This window comes from Vespula vulgaris, chromosome 22, assembly GCF_905475345.1.
Source record: "Vespula vulgaris chromosome 22, iyVesVulg1.1, whole genome shotgun sequence".
In the NCBI taxonomy this organism is placed as follows: Eukaryota; Metazoa; Arthropoda; class Insecta; order Hymenoptera; family Vespidae; genus Vespula; species Vespula vulgaris.
Window position 1 is genome coordinate 3,746,617 of NC_066607.1, and position 23,674 is coordinate 3,770,290.

The window sequence follows — 23,674 nt, forward strand, 5'->3', positions numbered from 1 at the left end:
CTGACGTACGGAATGCTTGAAAATCAAGTATCATTATTAATGCCAGCTCTCGTACACACCAACGGTCGTTATTCTCGATAGTTTAATACGTTCCCATTAATGAAAATACGCTTTCCGGCGTAACGTTTGAACATGCATATTTCGACTATATATATCAACGCGCACACACGCATTCTTATATATATATATATATATATACATAGATACATACTTACATACATATTTGTATATTTTGAAAATATACAGATATAAACATATATATATACGAGATATGACGCGAGACCGACAATGACGCGAGACCGCCGCTCTTACTTCCGTAATAAAACGAGATTTATTTTCGTAGTTAATTCTCGAGCATCCAGATGGAATAGGAGGAGGTGCCTCGAATTATAAGCGGTCGAGCAGCTTGAAAATGGCCTCGGGGGTGGTAAACTTTAAAATTTATGCCTTCTGCCGGCACAAAGAGCCTCGAAGTTAAATTAAGTCCGACTATCTTGTTGTGCGCGAGATAAACAACGAAGGCGCAAGGAAATGTCCAGAATTAAACGCGAAAAACTTCCGTGGGGGTAGGCGCCGTCGTACTCGAGGACGAGAAATAAAATTCGGTGAGAGAAAGTAACGAGAGATGTTGAAATCTTTTAAACACGCCTGACCGAATTTTAGTAGGATAATAATTCCATTCCAACGACCTAGAAATTTTCAGTTCGAAAGGAATCAACATTCTTTCGAATAACTTCTTTAATCTTTTTTGGTCACAAACTTTTTAGAACGATAAAGAAGTTAAACTTTAATAGTCAAATATAAGATCAATCTTGCTAAATGATCTCCGTAACTTTTGCGAACTCGAAAAATAATCTGGTAATCCAATCGTCTAGTTATTTATTTTTTTCCATCAAGTACAACTTGTAAGAGAAGTAGAAAATTCAGTCGGTGAAAACGTACGCGATGATAAGAGATAAAATTAGTTTTTTTTTTTCTCAAAAAATCGTTCGATAGTCCCTTCTCTCCTTTCACCTTAGATTCCTCAGCCTTCCGTTCCTCTCCCGTTTCTACCCTTCTTCGACTCACTAGCGAAGACAAAAGCACAGTGCGGGACATTCTAATTAGTGGAGCGTCTATTATGCTTCGGAAGACAGCATAATAGGTGCCGCGGTGTAAAACTCCGGTGCGCATAGCCGTTCTCCCTCTTCCACCTATCCTCCCCTCTCTCTTCCACCTTTTGCTCGATCCTCCGCGCGTCTCTCCCTCCACGATATAAATCTTGGCCAGCACTTCTTACGTCTCCGCCATTCATTCGTCCACCTCCTCGTTATCCGTACACCTACCATTTGACTCGCGCTCTCGTCCCACTTTCTTAATTGTTCCTTTATTAAAATACACTAATTAATATCAATTACGGTCGACGTTTATCGCGACGATGGAAAAGTGACTTTAGATCGGTGTTATCATCTTCCTTTTATGTTTGTGAAACGATCGATTATCGAGCAAATATATAAAGAAAGCGTATTGAAAAATTGAAGAAGAAAAAGAAGAAGGTAAAGAAAAAAACGTACGATCGGAAAATACATACGTATCACGTTTGATACATCGAGCATCACTTCGAACGCAATTAAGAGGTAGATCGACGAGAGTCCGAGCGGAGTTCGATAGTGAGATTATAGAAGATTGGTAGGAGATCCGAGGGAACATCGGTTTGCAGATTCGTCGAGCTTGCGGCGGCATATAACGTGCGCGTATAACGCGACGTACCAACGTAGCGCAACGCAACTCGCTTTACACTGGCCACGCGTTCGCCATGCGGTACGCAGGAAGCTCTGAAACCTATGCAAACCCGTTCGAAACTATGTAAAGTAATGCTAATCCGCCGATAAAACCCTTCGGTCGTCGAGAGAGGAGAAAGAGAGAGACGGAGATAGCGAAACACACGTACAATCGAGCATTTCTATCTTCTCCTTTCTCTCTCTCTCTCTCTCTCTCTCTCTTTCTCTCTCTCTCTCTCCGAAGAGAATTACGCGTCCATGTGTGCGTACGGATGTATCGGAGAACGTACCGCAATGCAGCGGTAGCCCTTGCCTCGCCCCTCGCGTATTTTCCAGTAATCCTCGGACCCCTGGACTGTAACTCTATTAGACTCCTGTGAAAGGTTTACTTCCAGGTTGGCTCAGATCACTGCTCTCTCACTTATTCGTTGGAAGAGCGAATTACTATCTACCTGGCTGCCTACTAGCAACCACCTACCGAGAGCATTGCCAATCCTGCGACAACGAGAGCTCGACCTAATTACTTTAAATTGTACCGACCTTATCCTTTCTCTCTTTCTCTCTCTCTCTCTCCTTCTCATGCATATGCACATATGTACGTATTCTCCACGTAGGATACACATACTGCCGCCAAAGACTAATCATTTTCCACGGTATACGTGTACCATTCCAGCACGGACGATTAAATGCATTTTACCTCTCTTAAATGGCTTCTATGAATGTACTCGTGTGCATGCGCAAGTCGAGCTTCAATAATGTCGTTGCTGGTGCCAGGGCGACGAGGAACAGTTTAACGTTTCACGGAGAGAATTTCTCTGTAAATTTTATAGACGAAAAAAGGATGGACGATTCGTTGAGATCGAAATTAATCAAACGACTTGATACTCGCATTGAAGGATCTCCCCGAGTACTTTTTTCCTTTAACTCATCTCCGATGGTTCCGACTAACGAGGATAAAGAAATTGTTTCCTCTCGGTCGGATCTCAAGTACGCAGAAAGTGTCTTTAATGATTGCGATTAATGGAATCTCTGATATTTTCCAAAGCGACCGATTCTGTTGGTACTCTCGGGAGATAGATTACATGGAAAATGTCATTGCAGTATTAAATTTGGTCAAGTACAAGGATGACGTGTTCGTTTTTCTTCAGAATATCCGGTGCTGCGACGTAATTGCAATTTATAACATACGGAAGAGGAAAATATTTTCGGTGGCTTTATCGCGCATAGCCTGACGGTGGGTAACGGTAAATGGAAAGAGAAAAAAGACGAAAGCGAAAGAAGGGAGCGAGGAGAGAGAGAGAGAGAGAGAGAGAGAGAGAGAACAGCGTCGCGGTTGACCACGATTCGTTGTACGAAGAGAGAAGTTATGAACGTTTTAGTTGGGGCATTAACGAAGGAAACATTTAAAACTTGAGCCCTTCCCAAAGTTCTTACGCGTAAACATTAAAGTCAGCCAGCTAAGTGGCACCGTTACTTCTTCGCCGAGGAAATAAGTATAGTCGGGCAAGCAAGTTTCTTCTTGATTATGGTATTTCTGGCCGGTACTTCCGACGGTCCTTACTACCCCCGTCTAACTCCACCCAAGCCACCCTCTGACGGTTGCTACCTTCGAAGAAAAATGCCAGCTCGGACTGCAACGCGGTCATTTCCCTCGGTGAATGACATCGCGTTTGTTTCCGTAATAAAAGAGAACAACAGCGAATGAACGAAGAGAGAGAGAGAGAGAGAGAGAGAGAGACGTTGGGGGAAAAGAAAAGAAGTCTGGCAGCTTCGTAACCTATTATAAATTGCTTCACCCTTTGACCCAACATTACTTCTTTTTTTTAATTATCTTTACCAAGCATTACTTCGACTCGAAGTTTTTTCTCTTTGATGCGTTAAGCTTAGACTTTTATGGTAATGAAACGAGTATGCATTTGTGTAATATTTTATTACGATCGTGCAACAGTATTAACGCTGACAGCAACTCGATGCATTCTTTTAATAATAGAAAAATAGAAGACTATACGATAAGAAAGGTAAGAACGGACGAATGATAATGAGAGACAGATAAAAGGTAAATGAAAAATGATAAACGTGTTGTTTACTCTCGCTTGTCACAGCCGGATGTCAATTGTACTAGTTTGTAATATTCCTTTTTTATATCTACAGCACCTTTGAATTAATTTTCTTTGCGCGTATGCACACAATTCTGTGGAAACCGAGAGGGCCCTTTCATTTTTATGACGTCCCCTTGGAATCAAACGGAACGCAGGACATACAAAAGCCTTTTCTCTCATTCCATGAGGCGCCATCGGAATTTAATAAAATCGTCGTTCGACGTACGCAAGCGTTCGACAAAGAGAGACAGGAAGAGAAAAAGAAAGAGAGAGAGAGAGAGACAGAGGAATCTTCGTGTATTCTCTGTAAACTCGGTACACGGTTTACTAAAAATCGATTGCAGTTGTTTCTAGCCCAAAAATTCGTCCATTTTCTATCCTTTGCATAAAGCTACGATCCAACTCCGAGGCAAAGGAGAAATTTTTCCTTCGAATCGCTTTTTAAAAGATCTACGTCGTTCGCCAATAAGATTCGTGATCTAAACGCGCGTAAAATCGGGTCGAGTAAGAACGCGACGACTTAATGGATAGTTAAAGCGCCCTCACATCGTATAGTCGAAGCGTATTTCGTGGATACGCTAACGTCGTTATTCTCACCCTTAACTCTATACGGATTATGGCCTCGAGCTTTAGGAACCTGTACACTCGTACCTTCCACAAACAATACGTATATTTCTATGTATACGCGTTTATACAGTTCCCTTCAAAAATTCAATTAAATCAGGTCGATCGCAAACATCGCGCGAAAGACTTTATTACCGTAAAAAGGAAACATTGGAAAGATCGAACTATTCGATGTTCTATTTAAAAATATACAACGTAACGATTGATAAACCTTCGAAACATATAAAAATAAACACAAAATAAAAAAGGTATTCAACTCGCCACGTTAAATAAAATTCGATATGACGATACAATAAAAATACTGTCAGATGAATTTTTATGAGTTTTTATTTAATCGTGTCCGATTTATCGCAAATAAAACAAAAACCGTTAAAGACGTACCCACGTTAAGTATCGTTCACTTTATAAGCTCGATCGGGGTTATAAGGTTACTCGAACCTCGAGAACACAGTATTACTTCGCGAATACTTTTGAGCTCGACTGTATACATAAGTATCGCCATGGGCGAACGATGAAATCCATTTTTCAAGGCGTCCGCGTAACGTGCTGCAAAGCGAGCTCGTAAAATGGCATGTGGCAAGGGAAGTGCGTTACCGAATAATATTACCGTGTCGCAGCGTAAAAATTCATTACTTTAACGTTCGCCACGTTTTCAGACGCAACACGAGCTTCCTCTTCCTTTCTCTCTTTTTCTCTCTTTTTTATTCCCCTGTCGTCAAACGTCATGAAAATGACATTTTCTTTGGGACGGCTTTTAACGCTTGGTCTTATCGTTGCCCCTCTTTCCCTCTCTCTCTTTCTCTTTCTCCTTCTCCTTTTCTCCAAGGTTCATTATTTCTTAGTATCATGCGAATTGCGAGCATCGTTGACGATGCCGTTACGACGTTTGGTCTCTCTCGACGTGGCCGTAACAAAATTTTCTCTGATATCGAATTAGTCGCAGAGTGCTTGTAATAATACATAAGCGTTTGGTACTTGGGAAGCTTAGCAGATTTTACATATGCGGTAAAGCTACGGCAGAACTTCATTTATCCAAACATCGTTCTCTCGTACGTCCATTCGGTGTTTGATAAATCGTACTCTTATTATGGGAATACTGTTTTGCTAGAAGTAGGTACTTTAATTATTCGAAATGGTATCTTCTCTTCGAGTGTAGGTAAACGCATAAACGTGAATATGTTTGTTTTTATTACACGATGTAAGGTGTATAGTGAATCATTAAAGTTGCACTTACGTTCAGTAATATTTCATAGAGGAACATTTTCTCACTCGGCGAGGTAAAAGGTACTTACCTGAAACAAAAGAAATTAATTATTGGAAGAAGAGAGTTTTTTCGAAATAAATATTAATTGTTCGTTCAAGATGGAATAAAAAAGTATGATCGCGAAGGTGAAGAGAAGTTCGTTCGAAGAAAACGGTATTGACTTCGCGAAGCGACTTTGTTCGCTCGAATCCAAATTTCACATTGAAATGCTACAAGAGTACCTAACCGCTGGTATCAACGACAACTAGTAGGCAAGGGAATAACAACGACGAAACAATGCGGATCCTCTTTAGCGAACGTAGAAGTAAGGGAGGATGAGCATGAGTTCGTATCGCTGAACTAAACCGATATATTTGCAGGCTTGACGTCTGTCAAGTTTCTAGAAAGCGAATAGGAGAGACCTCGGTGCTATCCGATAATTTCCAAGTAAGTTCATTACTTAATTAATTAATTAAGATTCGTTAAACCGTCGTGTTCTGGGCAGACCGAGGAAGACGACACCTTATACTTTTGGAAGTTGGAACGGGTGGGAAGCGAGATAAAGTCGTTCACCAGTGACCCAAGTTACACTTTTCGAAACGACTTTCTACTTTTATGGTGTAGCGGATAATACGGATATAGTTTGGCGAACTACCGCAAAAGTTTCTTCCTAGAAAAAGCGTATATGCCGTTGGAAGGATGTCTCGTGGAAAGGAAGCAAGAAGCTGTTGGAAGGATAAGAACTCACGTTTCACGCTGATTTAATCGTTTTGCCTTTTCAAGCGTACGCGTAAGTATGTACCGTCGTGCCTTTGGGAAAACGATTAAATCGGTGCCACGAATATCAGATCACAATATCTTCGAACGAGAAAAAGGAAAGAAAGATATCGCGACCTTCGAAGTGACTCCTTTATCTTTGACTTTCGCGAAATAAAAGAGTCGATCGATTTTCGATATAGAAGGACATTGTCGCTGTTCTCGCTTCGATTCTTAATTTACTTGTCAGCTTCGATTCGAATAGCTTCGACGTGAGTCGACTGCCGGTGGCATCGCGCGTACCGAATCGCGTCATGTTTCTCGAACTAATGCGAGCCGCCTATATTTCTCTCTTTCTCGCTGTGCAACCCTCCTTCGCACGCAACGTGCGTTCGTAAAAGGGCTCGCTCGTTCGCGCCATTGCCCAGGAACGAGCGTACGTACGTCGTACATCACGATTCTCGACGAGAATTTTACCGCGTCGACTCGTTAATTCTCTGTCTGCAGGGTACAAGTTGCGACGTCCAACGACTATTCGAACGTCGATGTAATTGAAGGCTACGATTCTAATGATATTTTCTCTCTCTCTCTCTCTCTCTCTCTCCGTCTATCTGTCTTTCTCTCGCCGATGGATCAAACTCGTTCGAATTCTGACCCAGAAAGAATCGGGAAAAACCGTGGACGCCATCGTCCCACATAGCTCTTCTACATTTTATCTTTGGCCTCATTATCGAACTTTGTCCTTTTACTTCGTAAATTTAACTTTCGAACTTTGTCTCTTTCGAACAAGATCAATGGAGATATATCTGCATGCATGTACATATGTGTACCGACACAAAAACGATTCCATCGACACGTGATTTCGGTCCCCAGGCTTATTCATTTTCGAAATTCGATTGGCAACGCTCGCATGTACAAAATTTTAATTAACGAACTCTCTTGCTGATAGTTGTAAAAACGCTCGAATAAAGTTACGGTCGGTGAAAGGCCATTAGCCGTACAAAATGATCCCCACGGACCGTTTCGCAAAAAGCCGCACGATTGTTCGCCCTTCCTCCCTTCTCGTCATCCACCAACACGCCACCACCGTTACCACGTTCGCCCTTTCTCTCTCTCTCTCTCTCACTCCCTACCATCTCGATTCCGTTGTCATCGACCGTTGACCGGGATTCCTCGTCATCGGGAAATTAACATAGAGTCATTATCAAGCGGTGCTCGCACCGACGACGACGAGAGGGAGGGAGGGAGCCGAATAGATAGATATAAAGATAAAGCGAAAGAGATAAAGAGAGAAGGGAAAAGAGAATTAAAATTTCATTTCAATGGACGTTCGGTTACCTAATTGTGCCTGTTAATGTATCATGGACGGTACTCGTGTAAAAAGCTTTCTCTCGCTGGAAAAATCTGATGTATCGAAAGAACAACGTATGATCGATGTGTAATGGTTTTTAATACTAAAATACACGGAAAGATAAAAAGAAAATAAATAAAAGAGATTGGAAAATGAAATAAACGTTCGTCGGAACGAGGCCCGGTCGAATAAATCAGGAGAGCGCGTAAATCGCGGTGCGTGCGAGCGTCTAACTCGAAATTTTAGGATCGAGACTCTTCCGGTCTGTAAGCTCGTACGCCGTGGGGTCTTGATATAGAGAGTGGGTGGACGTAATTCGGACAATGGCCAGGTTTGTTGGGTTGGTAACGCTGGCCGACTGCCAGGTACATTGTCCATGGTACGGTTGGTACGCTCCAACTTCCACCTCGTCTCTCAGCGAACCCTCTTGGACCACCCCCGCACGTGCATATATTACATATCAAACGATGATAGAGAGACCACTTGGCAAGCTCGATTCTCCCGTAATAGAGAGAAGCAAAATTGTTTTCACGACTTTTCACAACTGTTTTCACGTGGACAAGGTTTTTAGGCCGAATCGATGACGCCTACCGATCGATCCAAATGATGGATCACCGGTTACTTTCCCTTTTGGATTTCTACGTGCGTGAGAACGAATAAATTTCCTTTATAACGATCTCGAAATAATTATAATGACGCCTGCAGGCTAGATCTTTTGGAGATACGCAACAAAGCTAAACGCGTTTAATAGATCGAGAAAAGTGATACCACGCAGAAATGATACGCGTGTGTGTTTCGGTGAGAGAAAGGGTAACGTGCGCTCATTCGTAACAAACAACGGAGACGGTCCGTTTACAACTAAACAGAGGCTAATTTATGCGGTGATCAAGGGTCGCGCGCGCCAGCCTTGCTTTTGTCCTTTGTATGTACACACGTATACATACGCGACTTAGCACCGCGTGCATTTGCCAACTTGCTGCAAACGGTTTCAACTACCTTTCTCTCTTTGCCTATACCTTCTCTCTATCTCTTTCGCTTCTCTACGTTTAAGTCTATATACACACACGTACGGACTGGTAGGGAGTACACACTAGAGACATTTTCCCATCTCTCCGTCGTACCTTCTCTCTTTCCCTCAGATATCGTCCTACGTTCTCTTAGTCCTTTAAGCAGCCAACACCAGTCGTGAGATCGAAGACACCTGCCCCCTTGCTGTACTTCCAACGACTACTACCACGAGCATCGCTTCTACTTATTACCACACTGTCGGCTTTCCATAAGCATACTTATGAATACGATTACCGTCCGCGTTTATACGGACACGGTGATCGTAAATTCAGATTCCAACGGTTATATCGGCCTGCTTGCCTGTGCTAGTTCCAAAGGATCGGGAGCAAGAGAGAGAGAGAGAGAGAATAGTTTCCTCTCAGAGCGACCGACGCGACTTCGCTATCTTTCGTACGTTTCGCCTTGTTTCGCGGATCCTAGTGTTCGAATGGAATCTTTTGAAATATCGAGAAGGAATTTCGATTTCGTACTTTTCCCTATTATACGATCTAACGAGAAAAACGATATCTACAGGAAGGCATAGGAAATCGATTCGCTGCAATTCGATCTGCGAGTAAAAGCACTGGTACCATCTTACGAAATCTTTGACCCACGTTCTATGGAGATCGTAGAAAAAAATCACAGTCTACGCGTTCCCAAATATAATTTATTCTCGTTTGTAAAGAAAGTTACGAAGTAACGCAAGGATTTTCGTACATCCTATCACAAATTCATAGTCAAAGGTAGAAGCGGAGTTTCAATAGGCAAACGTTATACCTTCGCAGTCCTTTAACCATACCGGAATTCAATCCCCAGAAGTACTCACCGCATATTGCGATCAACCAACTAGTAGAGTAGCCACTAATTGCAAGGCTCCTTAATAATTCGTGCCGCGTGTACGTCACCTCTGGGAGTTTCGTGTCTTTGGCGTGACACGTTGGAATGCTGCGGATAACTCGTTCGAAGGTAGCTGTCAACGTGGGAAATGGAAATGGATGATATTCGATGCCTGTTCCCTACGTTGTGTATGGGCAAAATAATAAGTTAAATGAAATACAGAAAAATTCTGTGAATTCCTATAAACTGTCGATCGTTTCTTCGATCTAAATAAAATCGATACGTTGAACTTTCAAGTCCGATCGCGTTAAAGCGCCGATGTTGACGACGAAGAAAATAATAGAAACTTCTTTTTCCGTTCTCTTTGAGGTATCGATTGTTTCGAGCGAAGGAAAAAAAAACGAAAGAACGAAAGAGACTAGATCCTCTCTAAACTCTTGACGAGCATGAAGTCGAACGGATTCGTTGGACCATGCTATCGGCACACCTCGCGGTAATTACCCCATCTGTCTCCAACGGACCTTCGCGCTGCGAAACTCTGCACACGTATCCGAGCTGCCTTACCTCCTACCTCACCCTTTTCCTCCTTTCCTCTCTCTTTCTCTCTCTCTCTCTCTCTCTCAACCCCTCTTCTGTCACCATCCACGACGTGCCGAGTTTCTCGAGCACCCTCGCCTCCTCTAAGACAACTTTATTACGCGCTACGAATCTTCTGTAGAATTAACGATCGATCACACTTTTCTTACGCGCTATCGCCAACGTCGAAGATAACGAACGAACCCCGCTCGTAATACGTGACGAATTCTAAACGAGATCGAGCAGGAAACGTAACGATCGCGAGGGTTCCTTTCCGTAGATAATTGAAAAGTAGGAGATAATGGTGAAAAAAAATAGTAATACAGTTACACGTCATTCGATGTTTCTCCCGAATAAATCAACGTCGAATCAACGAGAGAATGAATGACGAAAGGGTAAAAAAAGAAAATGTTAAGTACCAACGAATACGATTCAAACTTCGCTCTCGATACGATCGATAAGCGACGCCAAGTCCCTCTCCGCAACTCCGTTCACCTTTCAAAGAGAATCTTCGAGGTTAGTATCGCGTGGACGTCGCGCGAAAGTCACGTTCACGTCGGAAAAGCAGGTAAGCCCTGTCCATTGAGTGAAAAATACAAAAGGCTTCGCTTCTGGCATCGTCACAAAGAGACGAACTTCGTCGAGCGTCGTCGAACGAGTTTCGATAACGAATCCAAAAGATCACGTAGCAGGATGGTACAACGATGAAAGTTGACTTTGCCGATTTTAGTTCCTCTCTGTAAAGAAACATCGACGATTGCTAAGGTATCTCGATAGCATGTAGAGCAAATAGATCAGTCTGGAAGCCATACGATCTATCGACATTCTCCTCAAACACTTCGCTATACCGTTCCCTCGCCACCTCTTCGCATACCAACTCTTGTGTCTGGAGGCGCGCTGCTAACCGGACATACCGGAAGGTCGACTCCGGAACCTTAGAACGTTCAAGCATGTCTACCTTTCTGCTGGACGGACGCCCGATGGATTACGATCTCGATGCTCGCTCCTTGAATTTTCACCCTCTCTCCGAGTCTCTCTTTACGGCTCTCGATATTTATTCCGAGAGAGAACGATCGATTCAACGCGAGATCCTTCGCGTGGCTCGTTCACTATTATTCTTATTTTCCCGTTGCACGATGAGAGGACTCGTTCGAGAATCAAGGAATATTATTTTTCTATCTTTTACTTTTAATAAAATACTTTTGTTTTTAAAAATAAATTGAAACTTTGATCGGAAAACAGCGAGAGGAACATATCCGTTATTAATCGATTTTGTCTGCGCCGTGCGAAAAGATTTTTTTGTTCGTATAATTTTTTACAGTGTGATTAATATAAATATCCTTCGTCCGACGATAGATGAAACACGAAAGACGCGCGATATCGCGTCGAAGGTCGATCGTTGTTAGCGATTCTCGAATTAGATTCGGATGGAAGGTAGCGTTAATTTTTTTCCCTCGACAAGAGGAGACTTTCGCCTGAAATTGAAAAGTCGGATTTCTGGATTTTGCGAAACACGGCCGAACTGTCGCCAAACCCGTTATCAACGAACGGCACACATTCGACTGAGCTTTTCGCGTCAAAAGGGATTCTCTACCCCTCCGTCGCGTACATCCCCCTATGATCCAAGCAGTTCTGTCTTGAATTATCTTGGAATTACTTCCCCTTCGACTTTACACGTACGTGTGTATGTCGCGTTATATCGTTAAGACTTTCGCATATATCCAACGAGATGGAATTTCGTCGATAAAGATCGATAAATATATTTTTGTGTTTCAAGATCGGTATGGAATTACGGTAGCCGCGACGTAACGAACTCTGGTAAAATCGCGTATGAAGGACCGTGCAAAGATCCAATTTTCCAAGTACCTAACGTGTAAGCGAAATTCGAGGGCGTACGACGAGCGAGAAACGTCGATTTTGTGGGTGGGAAGAGACTCGTGCAATACCGTGGAATAGGCCCTTCGAACTTCTTGTCCTCTCGCGCCGGCCTTGATTTCGAGCTCTCGCTCGATAGCGATCATGTTCGCGTTTTAATCCGCCAAGAGCCGTCGCTCTAGAAATAAGGGTATGGGACGGGTGATCGGATGGAGAAGAGAGGCGAAAGGGACGTAGTGAAAGGGTGGCGAGGGAAAGAGTTTCGAGTGGTGTGCCGGTCGATGTTTTAATCTAAGGGTCGATGTATTCGTCGAGATGGGTTATCGTGGGCGGACGCCAGCAATGGCGGTGGTTTCCGCTCGTCCAGGGATTTTCAAAGTTCGATGTCATTGCTACTCTGCTGTTGCTGCTGCGCTCGAGTGAAAGAAAGAGAGAGAGAGAGAGAGAGAGAGAGAGAAATAGAGCTTTATCGTAGGTACTCGTAGCGAACAAAAAAGCACGCGAGGTACGTCATAAATAACCGCAAGCTCAGCGACCGGTGACCCGCTTTACGGAGAAGTCGAGCTTACTGTTAAATTTTCGATTCTCTCTCGCTTACTGTCTGCACTTGACAGACAATGAACGTCGAAGGACTTTTTATTTTTGTCGAGTATTTTTGATGACGAGAGAAATTTTTATCTGGGTTGCGTTGAAATATTCGAATTACTTGGAAACGTCTAAGAAGTAATAATCCGTTCGAGAAGATCGAAATATTTATCGAACAAGGAAGTGCAATATACTTGAATCGTGTCAACTATTAACACTGTACGTAAATATATCCAGTCACATTTAGACGTAAAATTCTAGCTTGAACTTTCGTCTATGAGTTCAAATGCTTGCCGATTATAAATCACGCGACAAGAACATCTCGAAATAATAGCCTTCTATCTGTGGACTTTATAGCCACGTCGCGTCGCGTCGCGTCGCGTCGAAGAGAAAATTTTGCGCTATGATTCTTCTTGGTAGAAATAGAAACGAATAATTAATGCGTTGGAATATATTCGCGTGCAAATATTATTGTATATCTTTAAATCTACTTCTTATTTTTACTTTCATTCATATAACTCGTTTCCATCGATTCGTAGCAAACAATTAGCAAAATTGTTATCTTTCGTTAAACGTTACCCGATTCTCTTTTTCCACCGACATTGTCAATTCGCGCATTAAGATTTAATATCGCGCGTTAAAACGTGTCTCTAACGTCCGAAAATTAACGGAAACGTCAACGTTCTAATGGAAGCAAGCGACACGAGAGATAGGCGACACCGGTTATATTAATCGTGATACCAATTAACCGGTGTTACCGTTACAAACGTCTACGTCGAATGTAGGACGATCGTAAATTAGGGAGCGTCGTACCACAGACGCAGCACGTGGTACGAACGAGAAACGCGACTCGAACCGTGCGTTTCTCGCTTTGCCGACGATACTTGGCACTTGTATGAGTCGACGTTACTACGTACGTTGGCAGTCTCGCACCGAGTGACCGTTTCCGAAAACAATGCTTCGGAGTGCCTGTAACTTCTGTACGTATAACGCGGGATACGCCAATGGTTCCTCGGCGCCTTTATACGCGAAATACCGAACGCCGTGTTCGTACGCTCGTAAAACAGAAGGGATAGCAACGTGCAAAACTAACGTTGTCGCCGCATACGTTCGAAACAATATTCTCGGAAAGTATGAATTAATTAATCGGGCATTAACGCGAAAATGGATTAGTAATGAATCGAACGAACTGCAATTTTCGCAATTTCCTCTTTCCCCACTCGCCTCGTTTTAATCGTTCACGTTTAAAGTAAGTAGATAATGGTGAAATAACCAAGTTATAGAAATCGAGCAAGACGGACAAACGTTTATAACATCCGTCTTGAGTGTAATATTTGATAAGAATTATTATAAAATTGAATTCTTCTTAATGTAATTTTACCTACCGCTCCGCGTTTCTAAATTTACCATCAAATACGAGAAGAGCAAACTATCGGGAAGATCGTGAAAGCTTAAAGGCCTGATTCGAAATTCTAGGGACCGGTACATGTTTCTAATCCAAAAAGAGTTTTAACGCTGGTCGATGTTCCAAACGATAGAACGACGGCGCCGCCACCTGTGGGACCGCTGAGATTTCGTACGCGCTCGAATTACGTATTTACGAGGCGAAAGTCGGAGGGTTGGAATAATGTCGTTTAATCCCAAATCCCAAAGCACCCAAGGAAAAAGCAACCTTCCTAGCGTTACGATTCGTTTTCCACGGGCCTTGGTTTCTTTCGTCGTCGCACTGACCAATCGCTTGTGGTTTTTTCTCTTTTTTCTCTTCTTCTTTTTTTTCAACTATCGGAACTTTTCTCTTCGTAAGCAGCGCTCGGGAAATACACGATTGCACAAAACTGTATATTTTCTCCGGCCAAGATTTTCGATTTCGAGGAAATATTATTTATGTCGCATAACGCGAAAGTGAATCGATTGGTTTACTTATCCTACTTAAATATCCTCCTATTTGCAAGAACACAGTAATTCTGAGCTATACCAGACGATCGCAGCGTTCGAGAGAGCGCTCGAATCAAACGGTTATTATTATTCCTGCTTTCGGAATAATCCGGAATTCATACGGAATTAACGATATTAGGATGGCGCATTTAGGATCGCGCGTATCTCCGAATCGAGCGATTATGCGCTGTTTATTACGACGCGTGGAACGCGTAAATTTCGCTGTCTATGTGCCTTGTCATTACGCAGGATCAAGATACATACATGGCGTTGCTTCTCTCGTGAATCCCGATTGACATAGAATCGCTCGAATAAATGTCCTTTCGAATAGCTCGCGAACACGCACGATTTCCGTTCATTTGATACTCTTTGTTCTGTAATTTTCTACCTTATAAAAGCCTCTTTGAAAACCAGCTGATTTCGTTTCGCAAGATTCGAGGAAATACAAGCGGCGTAACGGTTCTTACACCCATTTGATCCGACAATTCACAATTAAATGTTATTAAAAATCAACTCGAGGGACGAATTTTTTTTTAACTTTTCCTTCTTTCGAAAGAGCTCTACAAGAAAAACTAAATACACGAATACGCGTATCGAGAGACGTTCAGGAAATTCTCGATTTTAACGGGCGAAACCGTTTTTAAACTACTTGGACACGATAAATCCTCCGCGATGCGTCACGGTGGCGGTGGTGTATAGTGGCTCTACGAAACGCAATAGGATTTGCGTTAAAGCTCCGGGTTCGTTGATCCGGTGTGGAAGCTCAAATATAAATATTTTTCATCGTCATGGATTTCCAGTGGTACGCGGTACCGAGCATTCTCGAATTTTATGAAGCAGACTTTGTTTTTTGCGAGCATTTAGCACGCTAAAGGCAACAGAGGATTGCGATACCACGAATGTAACGCGGTTGACATTCAATGAGAGAGAAATAAACAGGAAGGAGATTCGTGTTTCGAGCGAACGGACGTGAAAAAAAAGGAGAGAAAAAAAAGAAAAAAGAAAAAAGAAAAAAAGAAACAAGTTATCCTTCGGGATTTACGAAGATGTTTTCTAATAGAAAAACAGATAATGGACATTACTTTTTCCATTCTTTATGAAGATTATCTTTACGTAGCGTTTCTTTCCTTCCTTTCCCCCTTTAATCGTTAATTCCCCAGGACGTAAAGGGAATTGTAAAATTATAGATATTTAACGTCGTTGAATTACCTCCACGTTCGAAAAAAATTTCGCGACGTAGAAAGAATTTTCAAAGACGTTCGTCTAAAAGTAAGACCGCTGTTATGAATATTTCTACGCATTAAACGAACGTAAACGTCGTCGTCGATATTGCGAAAATTATTAATAATACACGCGCTTCGTTTTCACGAGCTTCCACAAAATATACATTTTTCCTCGATAGTCGGTATCGTGTAAAAATTTGATTGGTCTCATACGAGAAAGTTACAAATTCCGTTTCGCGGAAATTCCTTTCGCTTTTGACGTCATCATTACGTAGTACGATCCACGGCGAACAGTTTCTTGACGATAAGCGATTCCTTTGAAAATGGAAGACTCTCTAAAATTAGAACACGAACGAGCACGAACGAGCTGCTCGATGTATACCACTGCACTCGGTCATTACGACGATGCTTATCACCGTCTATGAATCATGCGAAGGGCAACAATGCAGAAACGTATACAACGTACGTATCTATATACGTGCATCGATTTACGCTGCTCATTGTTTTCGACGGAACGAAAGGAACCCAAGTCGATCGAATTCCCGTCACGAACGAGAATGGAGCTTCCCCGAAAGAAGTTAAACGTTTCCTCGTAAAGATTACAAGCTCCGACTTAAAGTCGATTTTTCTAGTGGCGTGACGACGACATATCGCGGAAAACCCTTCTACGTTGATTCGAGAAGGAGCTCCGCCGAATCGTAACTCCGATCAAATCCGGTATTTCCTTTCGAAGCGATCGAAACGACACGATGAACGCGCCGATCAAGAAATATCAGCAGAACTATAATCCGATCCGCGAATAGAAAACGATGCGAATGTTTTCGAACTTGAAAGAGACGGAAACGGTTACGCGGTACCCGTCTATACTCGTCGTCCAGCTTTATCGTTTGCGATATATCGTTGCGCCTCGCGAATGTTTACAAATTCGGTACGAATGAGTTGTTTGGTAAACACGTTCGAAACGAAAATTGTGAATACGCGAGCTACTTCAAACGCGACACGACGTACAGTATCTGCCGCGAGTTTACGATTAAACGTTGCAACGTATCAGATTTCTCGCGTCTAATAATTCAGTGAATCCACGGTTGTTCCAACCCGTCTTGGAGAGAACCGTGCTTAAGAAACTTTCGTTTAACATATTATCGCGCTAAATCACAGTCGCAACCTCATTTTAATCCCTTTTATGAAACAGTTATAGCTAGGCTAGCTAGCTCACTGGAGGCTTCACGAGCAAACTCGTCGAGTCTGCAAGATGATGCTAACGCTTCCATCCGCCGTCCAAGTCGACTAATGCGATACGATTAGTTCGGGATTTACTCTCCAAGTTTGATCTTGGAAGGATGAGAGCATACGTACCGTGTTACGTAGTAACGTGTAACGGGGAAGACGTAGACACTTTCGATGGGCTGTAAATTATTCGCCGAGGATGAGAAGACATCCAACGGAGTTGACATCCATCGTCGAAGTCCGTCATCGATATTTCACGAGGGTCGCAATGATTTAAAATTAAAGCACGATATCGCGAATCGTCTTAAGGATAGATGTACGTCGTTGCATTCGAGTCACGTAACGTGCTGCGAATACACGCTATACATTTCTCTCGAGTTAGTTTCGACGCGAAAACCTCGAGTTTTCCATGGATGATTAACTCTAACGAAAAAAAAAAAAAAGAAAAAGAAAGAGAGAAGGAAAGAAAGAAAAATGTTATTTCGAAATTTCTCCCGATGAAACGTAGGTACATGCAATATTTTTTCGATCTTTCTCGCTTTATCGCTTCTTCCTTTTCTCCCGTAGCGAATTTTTAAGGAGAATAGGACAGAATCGAGAATCTCGCAGAGAGAAAGGTAGTAATGTCTTTTAGGAGGAGCTGGACCAAACAGCCTGGAACGTCGGAGCCAACTCGTTAGTTAGCACTTGGGAAAGCGCATAGTGAAACCTCGATAAGAATGGAAGGGTCGCTGGCCGAGGTTATCTCACGGCTATAAACTTGGATGGAACAACATCGGTGGGAAGTATGAGAAGGGGTGAGACAACGGAAGAGGAGAGAGAGAGAGAGAGAGAGGAAGAGAGGAGAAAACGATAGCTCGTGAAAGAGTGGAAAAGAGCCACGGTTAGAATTCTCGGTACTTTCGCATTGAGCCGAGATCGTTTGTGTCACGACTAAAGTCGTTGAACTCTGACTCTTAACTGCTTTCAAGTATCACCAGAGATCGATTTATAAAGATCGCCTTATTCTTACGTGTTTTTATCAAATAGCTAAAATAAATGCAGATCACGCGCTACGTTGTTTTGACGTTCGTTTAAAAAAAAACTCGATAAAAGTGACCATTTTATACTTTTACCGAAGGTTATGATGCCGTAGTAATAGCTAGACTCGTTTGTTTTTCTCGTTGCACTTTAATATGTTAGGCACGACCGCCGTATTTCCCGTATGTCGACATCAAAACGTTTACATCGGAATGGACGTCATTTTTTTACAAAAAAAAACTTCACGTCTTCTAAAAATATTCCACAAAGATCTCAACGGAAACGGTTTGACCCTGTCAACTTATTTTTCACCATAAAAGTGTTCATAATTAAATAGACGACATTTTGTTCAATATTTTTAAACGACCAATCCGAAACTGTAAGTAGCAATTTCCGTAATGACGTAGAAATTGTCCGTGCAATTTTGTTATATTTATTTTATACAATTTTTTGCTCTAGTCAAAAAAAGTTTACTCGCAGACGTACACACATTTGTAAAACGTTATGACTCGTGCGGAACATCAAACAGAATTGAAAAACTCTATTTCTATGAAAAGTTATAGCGAGGCAACCCTTTTAGCGATAGTGATTGCATAAGGAACTCTGTGGTTATATTTAAAAACGACAAAACGAATGAAAAGTCTCTTTCGAATATACCTGCATATATTTCGGTCAAATATATATCTATTACGCGTGTATATATATATATATATATATATAAATATATTGAATTACATAAAGCGAACATCCCGTTAAACAAATAATAGCAGCTCGTTGATTTTTTACCGTTTGCACGTTACATCGCAAATAATTTCGGGCGTATCTCGACGCGAAGAGTAGAAAAAGCGTCCGTTTCGATGATGGTTTTAACTTTCATTCGTAATATCGTAAATCAATAATCCACGCATGCCAACGATGCTCGTTAACGTATCGTATATCCGGCACACCATTTTATGCTCGTCAGCGATCGTTAAAAACGGTTTGTCGTCGATCCAACCAACCGGTCGCTGGCTTAAAGCGTCGCTTCGTCAAAACCCATTGCTCCCTTTAAAAAGAAACAAACCATTTTTCCATCGAGAGAAAGCATAGCTTGTTGTTTTCGAAGGATGGACGACGATAAATAAAAATTTGTCGATCATACCCAATTAACTATTTTCAAGTAACCGATCGATTATCTTCCTTCAATTAATGGAAATTGATATACATACGGAATTTCAACGTAGTAGACATAGACCGTCATTGTAGAACATAAAAGTAACGATGAAAGAATAGGAAAAGCGAAACCGACCGAACGGTCGACTGAAAATTAATACCAGTAGAAAACAAAGGCGTTAGCGAGGAAATAGAGAGGAAACCGGTGTTAAATTCGCTCCGTCCGTATCGTACACCCTGTTGCTATCGTAGGACATCGAGAAAGGAAGGGGGAGGGGGGAGAGAGAGAGAGAGAGACATAAAGAGCGGAGTATGGATAAAGAGGAAAAAGAGAGAAAGAGGAAGAAATTTCACTGGCGTCCCGTTGTACTCCCGTTTTTTATGAAAGAACCCATCGGGAGAGAGAGAGGGGGGAGGGGAGGGAAGAGAAGAGAAACGATAGTCGAACGAAATATCCAGGGAGTGTAGCGCGAAAACAAGAACGGAAATTCGCATCGGTACACGAAGCTTGCCTGGTTGGGCTCGAACGAGGAGTAGAAGGAGGTGCTACTGCAGCTTCGAGAGCGCGTTCGAGAATAAACCTGTCGCGCCTAATCCTACTTATTTATTTACTGCCGTGGAGGGCGGCTATGCGAAACTCTGGCGGAACGCGTTGAATTCAGCCGATATTGGTGCGAGAGAACACCCGGTATAGGATCGGATTGGGAAGAGAGAGCTTCCCTTGCCAGGGAAAAGGCTGAGTGAGAGATTTGGACTGGAAGTGTACGAAAACATATTTCTATGGATTATATATGTGTTTCTATGTATTATGTACCTATGTATGTATACATATCGAATAGCGTAGTCACACAGAGAAATGAGAGAGAGAGAGAGAGAGAGAGTTCGACCGCGATAAAATTTCTGAGAGAACACATTCGCGATGCAGAGGATCGGGGTCGAACGCGAAAAAATGGATAGTCGGATAACCGAGAAATAGAGATGGGTCGAGGGAATGAGAGATAGATAGAAAAGGGTCGAATGAGAAAAAGAGAGAGAGGATAGGGAATACCAACGGAATAATGCTGATTATCAGAGGTACTTGTCCGCCGAATAATTTCTCTGTGAAAACGTATAGGGAGGGAGAAAAGAGAGAGGGCTTACTTCGATAAAGTACCTTTGCGTGTATGCGCTGAAATTTAAGAGAACTAATAATACTTTTGCATTTATCGTTAAAAAAAAAGTCTGTACTTTTCTCCGCAATTCTTTTTATTTCGCGCTTCTCTATTTCTCGGCGCTTTTAAGAGACCGCGGATAAAACATGTTTTTACTTGGAATTAATCGATTCGATGGTAGGACACACGTTTCGTATTAGAATCTTTTTTTTATCTCTTCTTCTTCTTCTTTTTTTTCGTACCTTTAAACTCGTATCCACCGATCTATAAGCGATATTTATATCAATGCAAATATTTTTTTTTTCTTCCTTTTTTTTCTTTTCTCGTCGATTCGACCGAGTCCAAAGCATTTAACTGAATTCACAAAAGCGACTTTCCAATCGAAGAAGGAATGAAATGAATTTTAGGTCTCACCGTGATAGAATTCAAGGTGGTTGGCAAGGAAAGAAATGTCTGGGAGGGACCTCGATCAAGTTCGGACGAGGAAAGAATAATGGAATGGGTTATTGAAGGCTGTTTCGGTGGCGAACAATACGGACCGCGCAAAAATGAGATATAAGGGGAAAAGAGGAAACGAAAGCGATTCGGAAAAATGGGGAGAAGACTCGAGGCACGTCGACGAACGTCGAAGAGAAATCGTCGTGTGCGATAGGAGCGAGAGAGAAAGAGAGAGAGAGAGAAACGAAAAGAATATCGGTGTGATAATCTAAAGCCTAACGTTTATCGACGGGCCATTATAGTTTACGTGGGTGCGATCAAGATATCGACAGGCGATAATAAAATTGAAAAATATATATCTAAGTTTCCTTTACGTTTGGAGATGGATTTTCTTACCTTCTACGATGCTATACCAATTCAAGCGCTGTAACGAAACTTTCAGAAAGAAAAAAACAGTAGAATCCGTAAGGTGGATTTGTCGAGTACATTGCGAATTACAGGATATTAAGTAATTCTAAAAAATAAGATAAATAAAAGTGACTACTAATAATCGTGGCTCGACGAAGGAATCAGTAAATGAAGTATACCGATGTATGCGAACGCATCAGAAAAGATACGTTCTTTATAACCGACGAGCTTTGACTCTTTTTCTGTCATTTTCGTGTCAGTCATTAAAAGTTTGACTTGCAGTCGGAACGAAATGCATTGTATCTCTCTTTCCATTTTTCTATGAGCAGAAAGTTAGCGGGTATACGAACGGATAAATCAATCGGAGTGCTTGCGAAGAGAATTGAAAGAGATGGAATGGGAGAAAGAAAGAGAGAGTGATAAAGGATAATAGTCGTGGTATTCGGAGACAGTGGAAAATAATTTTCGAGGGCGAAAATACGTTGTGATGGAAACTAGGTCGGATAACGATGGAACGAGCAGTTTCAAAAAGAACGAGAGTCGAGAGAAAAGAGGAATCGGTAAAAACGATACGTTTCGATAATCGAAAAAAAATTCTGACGACCGTACTCTCGTGGGTTCGCCGTGCTTACGAACACACGCAACCGGCTACCCTTTGATCCGCTTATATGAAATGGACACCATCTATGAGGGCTATTTTATTTTCTTCGAGAGCTACGGAATAGAGAGGAAGAGGGAGGCTAAAGCTTAGCTGGCATCAAGACCAAGCCGAACTTCGATCATACTCTTTTCTGTTACCACTGTCACTTTCTTGTGACTCCAAAATAACTCTGATTCGAATTCCTTGCGATTAGATTCGATCGTCGAATTCTTTTTCTCTTATAACAATAGCTTTTTCAATTTGACAACGATATTTTTCTAACGCAACGTATAGATCCATCTCGAACTTTCGAGGAAAGAACCAAGTGTAAATCATGAAACGACGATGAACAAGACAAGCAAAATAAAAAGTGAATCGAGAGAGAGAGAGAGAGAGAGAGAGAGAGAGAGAGAGAGAGAGAGAGAGAGAGAGAGAGAGAGAGAGAGAGTGGGAGGGAGGTAGAGAAAGGGAGGGAGAGAAAGCAAATAGATAGAGGACACGAAGAGATCGTAAATATTACCAGTAAGATCTACGACATATCCGGTACGATTATCGGCGGATGGCTGCACCCTTCTAACCGCGCGGAGCAAGAGGGTAAGAGGGGCTTAGGTATAACCGGTAATATTTCGTGGTCGGGGCTACACCGACAATGCTATCGCGGCACCATTTTCCGTAAGGCCAGCGGCCGTTCTTCTACTTTCGATCCGATTCGTTTCTCTCGCTATATACTCCTTCTCCGTCGGTAGATACCCGAGGTCTTCCCTGTCTCCGTTCCTGCCACCATCGACTCTCCGACCCTCCTTCGTCGTCTTTTCCTCTTTCTTCCTTCGACTCTACGCGCGTGCCGCTTTCTTTCTTTCTTTCTTTCCTTCCTCGCGGGAGAGAATAATGGTTTTTCGTTCGATCGTTTCGTTCGTCCGCCAGGCAACCGAAGGCAGATTGAATTGGAAATATGTGATTCGGCGATGTGTACAGTTCCTCGGATTCCCTCTCCCTTTTTACTTCCCCTAACTTCTCTTTTCCTTCTCCACCTCCGCACGGCTCACGAAAAACATTCCTCCTTATGCGCGTCTCCTCCGCCATTTACCTCTTCTCCCTCTTCTTTTTCCCTATACTATATCGACCTATCGTAGGCCGCAACGACCCTTTTTGTTGCGGATAGGATGAGACCGCCGGCGAATCTCTCGTGCCGAGAGATGCGAATCCAGATAACGTTTGCCCTTAGGAAGGTTTCAGCAAGTTAGAGGTATAATCGAAAGGAGATATAAAGGAGATTTCGAATGGAATGCCTGCGTTAGCCCCTTTGAAAGGACGAAAAAGGGCGCGAGACTCTGTTTCTCGCTCCTTTGTGCTTCCTGATCTTATTATGCGCTCCCCTCCCCTCCTTGCCACCTCGATGCGTGTCGCGTTTCGATTATTTTCGATAAGCCTTTTATACTCCTCCAGCTTTCCTCCTTTTTTCTCTCTTTTTGTTTGTTTTGTTTTGTTTGTTTTTTGTTTTTTTTTTTGTTGGAACCCTTCAATCTCTTTCTTGTTTTCGATTTTTTCTTTTTTTCTCTTGAATCAATCAACGTGTAATATCGTTCGTTGTTAAACGAGAAATAGTCGTGCCAACGCGTCAAGCATAATTGGATTTTGTGAACGAAATTCAACGAAGGAACGATCAATAATTTCCACGACGTTTCTATGAAAAAGGAAAGCGTTGCGTTTCGTCACGAACTTTAGCG

General features: G+C 42.3%; 1 protein-coding gene and 1 long non-coding RNA gene across 37 annotated transcripts in view; one reads left to right on the forward strand and one right to left on the reverse strand.

Moving 5' to 3' along the window:
• Window positions 1–23,674, forward strand: part of LOC127071595 (uncharacterized) — a 205,251-nt gene that overhangs the window by 154,738 nt on the left and 26,839 nt on the right. The gene's annotated exons all lie outside the window — the stretch shown is intronic.
• The window catches only part of LOC127071589 (CUGBP Elav-like family member 1), a 253,175-nt gene that overhangs the window by 150,898 nt on the left and 78,603 nt on the right, over window positions 1–23,674 (reverse strand). Inside the window, exon 1 of one of the 36 annotated variants that reach the window (XM_051011042.1) lies at window positions 17,268–17,531. The exons of the other annotated variants lie outside the window; for them this stretch is intronic. Coding sequence (XP_050866999.1) covers window positions 17,268–17,365 — 98 coding nt within the window. The 5' untranslated portion in view covers window positions 17,366–17,531. Of the gene's footprint in view, window positions 1–17,267; window positions 17,532–23,674 lie in introns of those variants that run through there. 36 annotated transcript variants of the gene reach the window in all.